The sequence below is a fragment of the Cryptomeria japonica genome, unplaced genomic scaffold (genome assembly GCF_030272615.1).
Source record: "Cryptomeria japonica unplaced genomic scaffold, Sugi_1.0 HiC_scaffold_66, whole genome shotgun sequence".
NCBI classification, from domain to species: Eukaryota; Viridiplantae; Streptophyta; class Pinopsida; order Cupressales; family Cupressaceae; genus Cryptomeria; species Cryptomeria japonica.
Genome location: NW_026728888.1, coordinates 187,852 through 196,512, shown reverse-complemented (window position 1 = coordinate 196,512; position 8,661 = coordinate 187,852). Strand labels below are relative to the sequence as shown.

The following is an 8,661-nucleotide window of genomic DNA, read 5'->3' as shown; positions in this document are numbered from 1 at the left end:
TAAACTTTTCTTACTACATTTTTTTTAGATTCACAATTAGATCTATATACATAAAAGGATGATAAGCAATTTCTAAAGCATTGGAGGATCTTTATTTGAATTAGTCTCAAGACACAAATAAGTAATTAAAGCATTCATCAAACATAATTAAATGATGTAAACTTGAAAAGTAATGGTTACATTTTGTCTAAACTTACAATACTCCTAAACTTCCTAACACATGAAAGAATACCGAGTTGACTATTTTGGTTCTTAAAAAGAATGAGAAGAGTTTCACATAGTAAAAATACACATAAATGAGGGCATTATCTTCTTGACCTGCATAAGATACATAGACTAACAAAACAAAAAATCAAGTATCAATCATGATTTAAAATTTTACTTTCAAATTTTCATAAAAAAACACAATTTTCTAGTGACATCCATCAAAGGATTCCCAAAGCTCTTCCATCTCAAAATACACACTTTAATTTAAAAAAAAACAAAACCATTTCAATAAGAAAAACATAGACACTTAGTATATGTACATATTGTAAAACACACTATTTCATAAAACCACAACACCTTAGTACTCCAATTCAATCTCTTTTATAACCCTGGACAAACACATGCAAGGAAATCTTGTTATACACTCAAAATTCATACAATGATCATTTTCTTGTGCAAACAAGATTCATACTCACAACTATTTCACTATATGCTCAGAAATGCATGAACATAGTTCTATTTTGCATCGGTAATATTCTAACATTAGTAATCTATTTTGTACCAACAAAATGGACATACATTATATTTTCATTATGCAGCCATAAAATGCATATAAATAATTGTTTCTTTTGTACCCATAAAATGCGTAAATATTATTATTCACTTTTTAACTCCAAAATAAATACAAATGATGCTCCTTGCACATAGATGTGTTAGACTAGCAACCTTCCTTTTTGAATAATTTACAATTGAGGAACTCCTATCTAAACATCTAGTATAAGGTACAAATTGATTGTGAAAATATTGGAGTGCATGTACACCATTTTTTACAATAACTATTTTATCCTCTATAGTAGATTATCTTGTATAACGTTAAGAACCCTATCCAATAGAAGACACAATTATCATTATTGAATTTTATGTGACAAAAAATATACAAAGATATACAATTAAGAATGTATATTCCATTTAAACAAATAACTTTACGTTCTTTCAACAAAATAGTTTTACCAATATTTTTATTAATTTATATGTTAAAATTTTTATAAATAATCATATGATTATAGTAATAGGCGTAACCTGTCTTAATGACAATAGGAGGAGAAGCATCTCATATCTTAGCTATGAAACAAGTCTTTAAGAAAATATATGACACCTAATTTTTAAATATAAAGAAAATAAAATATCAAAGTATATATTTATTTTTAATATTCTCTCGGAACAGTGTATTGCGTGTGAATTACGCTTCTCTCATTACTGGTAAAATGACAGCAATGTTTTATTGATAATAAGTGGTGAGCGTTGCAACGGCCTACGCGGCTACACCACAGTGTCAATACGAAGATGACAACACTTATTAATATATTAGTCCACACACAAACATAATCCTATATATATCTAGGGACAGAATACAATAGTGTAGTCTGTACCGGAGGGGCAAGCGAATGTGGCCGTATCGTCCTTGGCATAACTGTAGGCCTGAGGGCACTGCTGCTTGAATATCATTGAGTAGTTTGTCGCAGGACAGCTGTTGGTATAGCTGCCAGTGCAGCAATACTGGTCTGTTTGAAAGGCAACGCAGGCACTCTTGCATCCGCCGGCAACCTTCAATTCAGCAGGGCACACAGCGTTCACGTCGGCTTTGCATGCAGGGGCAGTGCACTGTGCATTGGTAGGGTTGATGGAAAGAGGAATATTGAAGCCGTCCACTAGCGACACGTCGTAATAGTCCTGGTCGCTCTGAGTGTACTCGGCCAGCGTGGCGGGAACAGCTCCCGAGACTGTGCAGCTCAGTTGGCCGCCGCAGTCACCGGTTTGACAGGTTCCTTTGCCGCTCGCATCGAAAGAGCAGCCGGTTCGACCCCAGAATCTTGCCGACTGTGTCCCCGCCGCCAAATTAACCGTCCATGTCTGACCCTGGGTCAGCTGCTGCCCTCCTCCGGGTAATCCCGCCGCCCACACTGTGTACCCGCACTGGTTCTTTATATCAAACTTAACTGCTCTCGCCTCTGTGACAAATAATACACACATACTATTATTGTTAGCCTTGGAAATGTTTATACTATTCAACCTCATACAACACGCATTATGTTACTATGACAGCTTACCTTGAATGTAAAGAGATATGGCCATTCCAGCCACAAGAAGAAGCGCAAGATCTGATACTTTTGCCATTATAAGTAGTATCTATATCGCATACAGCAAAGACTGAATGAAGATACAAGGAGGGGTATGTCACTTATATAGAGAGCTCCACCTCCTACGAAGGTAAGAAGGAAGCAAAGAAGCAAAGACCCGACTTTAAGAGCCGTATATCACACGAAAGCCCTCTTGTCCTTTTATAGTTTTTCTTTTCCCAATTTGTCTTTTTTTAATTTGTCTAGGTTTTATATGAAGATGCGACCAGAACATCTACAAGAAGCGCAAGATCTGAAACTGTTGGCATTATACAGCCTGGATTGAATGAATATGAACTGTTACCAAGGAAGCCTAATCCTAGCTTGAGAAGCGATGTATGTTACGGCAACCCTGGTCACATTCAAACTTTTCTTTGAAAGATTTTAGATTTTACTGTGTAAATATTTTCAATCAAGATGCGAAGAGTCATCAACGTTTTGGAACATATAGTATAAATCTTGACTTTCTACATTCCGACAATAGATCATGGATAAGAATTCTGACTCAGTACAGTATATTCTGATAATGAGACAGAATATTATTCCAAACATTGATAAAAAAAAATATTTCACAATTAATTTTAATAATATAGACCGCTCAAAGCTGATTTTTTCCAGTATGTTTCGGATAGATGGATACATTGAGTATTGAAGGAGGAGTTTAGTTGTTTATACGGAGAAGAGAACTCCACGTGCTATGGTAGAAGCAAAGAAGCCACGACCGGACTATCCTATGAGAGCCCGAGTCTTTTAAAATTCGAATGGTCATCAACAATTAGATTTCTGTTATCTCAGGCTTGACATTTTGTGCATCATCAAAATCTATTTATTTGTATTCAAAGCACTGATCTCTGATTTTCAATATCCTAAAGTTACGCGAATTTCTAAAGGCTTGACAATGCATGTTAAATTTAGTTAATTATATTGACATATGTTTTTCTAATGAAATGTATGGAGGATGAGGGATAATTAGTAATAATATTTTGTACATTTCTATTTTCTATAGTCATTTTATATAGTGTATTGTTACTATGGACATAAATATTTGTGCTTGAGTCATTTGATAATACATTTACATGATATTACTAGTTTTCAAGAATTTTATGGGTGTGTCACTTTAAAAATAAACTGTTGATCTAATAAGAACGAAACAACCTTGAAGATATTTCCATGCATTATTGATGTTTTTCAAAGATATTACACAATAAATATCACAATAGATAGCTATCAATTAATTTAATATTGATTATTTCCTAAATGTAAGTAATTCATTGTTATGTCTTCATCCTATTATACAAATTATTCCTAATTTTCCTTAAGTTCTAATCCATTTCCCTATGTCTTAACACAAATTTTGGAGTCCCAATTCCTATTTAATGTCCCATCCACAAAAAATCCAACAAATAAAATTGACTAAAAGTCCCCACATAAGCACCAAAAATAAATATAAAAGAATTAAAAAATTATTTTATTCCTCTCCACTCATTTCGTAACCATTTTATAACCATCCCTCAAAATCATTTAAAAATCCTAATTATCCTCCACCATTTACCTCATAATCACTTTAACAACTCGATCTTGATTTTTGATATCTTATTAGATCTCCATTACTGATCAACAATCCTACATCTTTATAAATAGATTCTTTAGGGAACCATTACTAGTAATCAATTGCCGTCACTACAATGTCGTGCTAATGGTTTAAGCAACCACATTATCATTTTTTATAAAATCCACCCTCATCATACAAGAGAGGTTTATTGGGTGAAATGCATTATGGTGTATGAATTGAAGTCATAGTTGCAGGAGTTTTTGAACCAAGGGATTATTAGACCTAGTCTATCTCCATGCAGTGGACTGCTCATTTTTGTGAAGAAAAATAATGGGACCTTGTGCTTGTGTATTGACTATGGGATGTTGAACAAAGTAAAAGTCAAGAATGGGTATCCCCTATGAAGGATTAATGATCTCTTTGATCAGATGAGAGGATCTATAATATTATCTAAGATAGGTCCCTTAGATATGGCTACCACAAATTGAGGATTAAGGAAGAGGATATTTAAAAGATAGCTTTTAGGACTTATTATGGCTACTACGATTTCACATTAGTGTCATTCGAGTCAAATAATGCTACAACTTTCATGAATCTATTGAACATTGCATCAAGAGATTGAGGATAGTTTTACAATTCCTAAGGGAGAATAAGATCTTTGGTAAGCTATTCAAGTGTACTTTCTACAAGGACAAGGTGAATTATCTACACCTTATGATTTCAATGGGAGAGATTGTAGTTGATCTAGAGAAAATAAAAGCAATCGTGGGGTTGCCTACACCATATAATGTAACTAAAATCTAGAGCTTCATGGGACTTGCAAGATACTACAAGAAGTTTGTATAAGGATTTTCTAAAATTGTAGCACCAATCACTTCACTCCATAGAAAGGGAAAAGGTTTGAGTGGAATGAGAAGTGTGACCAAGCTTTCCAATTTTTGAAGAAGCTCATTTCAAATCCTATATTGATTGTACATAATCCAAATGGGTAATTCATGGTGATAACAAAATGCATAAGGATGAGGTGTAGGAGGAGTGCTAATGCAGAATGGGCAAGTTGTTGCCTATTATTCTAGGAAGTTGAAATAATATAAGGTGAACTATGCATCCCATGACCTAGAGTTAGTAGCCATAATTCATGTGCTTTAGATGTGGAGGCACTATATTTTGGGTAAGCCTTTTGAATTGAAGATGGACGACCTAGGCCTTAAATATATATTTACTCAACCCAATCTCAATGCTCACAAAAATAGATAGATATAGTTTCTTACTGAATATAAATTTAGGATTGAATACATTAAGGAGATGAAACATAGAGAAATAGATGCTCTTAGTAGAAGAAGGCATCTAGCAGCCATGATTACTACAAGCTATAATTTGAGAAAGTGGTTTGTAGTCTTCAAAGAGATTATTCCACGATGGAGAAAGATGTAGAGAAAAACCCCTTGGATCATCGATTTAATAGATATTTGTTTTAGTTAGATTTTATTATTAAGATACCAAGGGAGAATGTACATTCTAAACTTAGGAATTTGAGGAAGTTGATGTTAGAGGAGATCCACAACACACCATGGTAGGAAAATTGAGATCTTTATATTTTTAGCCAAGACTCGAGAGGGATGAGATTGAATTTGTAGCTTGATGATTGGAGTGCAAACATGATTGCTACAAGGAGATGAAACATAGAGAAATAGATTCTCTTAGTAGAAGAATGCATCTAGCAGCCATTATTACTAAAAGGTCTAATTCAAGAAAGTGGTTCATAATCTTCAAAGAGATTATTCCATGATGGAGAAAGATGTAGAGAAAAACCCCTTGGACCATCGATTTAATAGATATTTTTTTTAGTTAGATAGATTATTAAGCTACCAAGGGAGAATGTACATTCTAAACTTAGGGATTCGAGGAGGTTGATGTTAGAGGAGATCCACAACACACCTTATTCAAGGTGCCTAGGACTAGCCAAGATGGTAGGAAAATTGAGATCTGTATATTTTTAGCCAAGAATTGAGAAGGATGAGATTGAATTTGTAGCTTGATGATTGGACTGCAAACAAGCCAAGACTAAGCATGTACACCTAGTAGGTTTGTATAGTCACATGACATACTTGAATATAAATGACAAGTTATTAGCATGGATTTTATTTAAGGGTTGCCTATATCAAAGAATAAACATGATGTCATTTTGGTAATTGTGGATAAGTTGACCAAGGTAGCGTACTTCACCCAAAGGATTTTTAAGTATGGATTGTTTACTTCAGCTAAGAAGTTTTTCTGAGAGATATTGCATTTGAATTGAGTACTTGAGATGATCATATCAAAATGAGATACTCATATAATTTCTAGATTTTGGAAAATATTGAATGAAATATTTGGGACAATATTGAATTTTAGTTTGACAAACAAAGATAGTGAAGCAAGTAGTCGAAGACCTGCTTAGGATGTATTTCATGGATTAATAGTCTAGGTTGGAGGAGTATCTTCCATTGGAAGATTTTGCATATAATAACTCCTATCATGCATCTTTGGTATGACACCATTTAAAGCTCTTTATGGATGAAAGTATTGTACACATATCATTTTGGATATCTAGTTGAATACAAGATTGGAATTGGTTCAAATATTCTTAGGAGATGCATGATGAAATGAGATTGACCAAGGGGTGGTTAAAGAAGGTAGAAAAAAAATAGAAGAGCTATGCACGTAAGAATAGGACTTTCAAAACAAAGTCTTTTTGAGGGTTAAACCTCATAAGATTTCTATATCATTGGAAAAATTAGCCAAACTAGCACCTAGATTTGTAGGTCTATTTGATGTGTCAAAAGTAATGACTGTAGCTACATATAGACTTTATCTAATATAATGATCTTTAATCATATCCATAATATATTTCATGCATCTATGCTTAAGAAACATCATCTTGACGCTACTCATATACTTGATTGGCATGCTTTATAGATTTGGTATCCAAGAGTGGTGCTGGCAGAGCCCATTCAAATTCTAGATTGGAATGATGTTAAGTTGTGTAATAGATTATTATTCAATATAAGGTCTAATGGGATAAAGTATTTGTGGATAGTGACACATGGGAGAATATAGAGGATATATATTGTTCTTATCCTCATTTGAGAACTTAAATTATGGTACTTTGTTTTGCTTAGTGTGATACTTTGACATTTGCATTGGTCTACTATATTTATTGTTTTAGTATTTTTATAATAAGTTTTGGATGATGTATCTTCCTAGTGGGGAAGGATGTCACATCTTATTCTTTTTGCTCAGTGCATTATTAATACAATAAAGTGGTTGAGACTATGGATAAATGTCTTATGTTTTTTTTATTGTTGGTGTAATTATTTATTCATTTGGATATAATTACACTTTACTTAAGTTTACTTAGGTACATGCATATCATAGTAGTTTTTATATGAGACACGTAGGGAGATGTGCTACATTGGGAGTGTGTACATAGGAGAATTTCCACCTTTTATGGTGTGATCTTGTTTTTAATTATCATATCCACTTATTGTGGAGTGATAATTCCACCTTCAGTGGGTGATCCACCTCATGTAAAATATTTTACTATTTATCCTACCTACCCTTGCATCTCATTGAGCCACATGACATCATTGTGTGCTCTCTTGTCTCCTAGCCTTGCCTCTGTAAGAAGGCTCATCTATATTGTATGTAACTTGATGATCTAGTTGTTCAGTATTTTCATCTTGATAGATTTTATTCCTATCAATATTTTGTACTTTTCATTGATCTCTTGATCTTCAAAAAATCTCACATGTTATCAGAGCCTAGAGGGCTTCACTGATTAGTCTTTTTGAGATATTTTGGAGGCTTCAATTTTTGGATTTGGGAATCTACATTTTTGGGGGCGTCCTACAACAATTTGGACATCATGGTTGAGTTCGAGAGACCATTTGCATAAATTTTCAGTATAAACTCGGCCATATTTGGTGAAGGAAAAATTTTTGCCTATTCAACTAGGCACGCCACGTCGAATTCCATACAGCTCAGTCAGTAAGCCATGCATCATCTTTCGTATTGCCGATGTCATCATTTGTGCAACCTGGACAAGGGGTGCGGAGACCATTTTGACGGGAAGACGGCTGTCAAATTTAACACATTGAAATTTTGATGTCAGCATTACATCAACATTTTGGAAAAAAATTCTACCCCTTGCATTTGCAGTTCAACTTCAAATGGCTATAACTTTCTCATTTTGGCTCCTTTTTTGGTGCATTTTATTTTGAAATGGGCTAGAATTTTGTGCTCTTCACAGTGGTAGAGGAAGTTTCTTATTTTAATGGATATATTTTTCAGAATTTTCAAATTTTGATGACTGTACCTGTGTAATCCCCAATTTTGTAACTTCAGAGGCTTCGTTTGGGGTCATACGACCTTCTTTTTAGGTGCCATATTTTTTAAAGTGCATAATTTTTCATCTACTTTCATAATATCCCATTAGTTTGTAGTTTTTTTCCTAAGGATTTTGATACAATCCAAGATTATGTCACAAAAGAAAATGATCTAAGAGAAAATCTAAAGGATTGTGGTATTGACAAGAAGGATTCTCAATTGATTTATAACTTGTTGGACTTTTTTTTCATCAGAGTATGCAGCCTTTGTATCTAGCTTTCACACATAGAGGTTAGCTCAAAGTTCCTCATACACTTCTCCCTTTGATGCATTCACAAAGATATTAATACTTGACCA

At 33.8% G+C, this 8,661-nt stretch overlaps 1 protein-coding gene across 1 annotated transcript; it reads right to left on the bottom strand.

Annotated features, from left to right (window-relative positions):
- Positions 1-1,381: 1,381 nt before the first annotated feature.
- LOC131045885 (pathogenesis-related thaumatin-like protein 3.8) lies at positions 1,382-2,457 on the bottom strand. The gene is made up of 2 exons (XM_057979549.2): positions 2,316-2,457; positions 1,382-2,216 (listed from the first exon to the last, which is right to left on the bottom strand). The coding sequence occupies exons 1-2, from the start codon at positions 2,380-2,382 to the stop codon at positions 1,606-1,608; spliced, it is 678 nt and encodes a 225-aa protein (XP_057835532.1). The 5' UTR covers positions 2,383-2,457; the 3' UTR covers positions 1,382-1,605.
- Positions 2,458-8,661: the final 6,204 nt, after the last annotated feature.

What these genes read in the sequence shown, in the direction of transcription:
- LOC131045885 (XM_057979549.2), bottom strand. Translation starts at nt 2,382, where the DNA reads ATGGCAAAAGTATCAGATCTTGCGCTTCTTCTTGTGGCTGGAATGGCC. An exon ending in CATATCTCTTTACATTCAAG is followed by an intron (nt 2,217 to 2,315) that starts GTAAGCTGTCAT and finishes TATTTGTCACAG; the next exon opens with AGGCGAGAGCAGTTAAGTTT.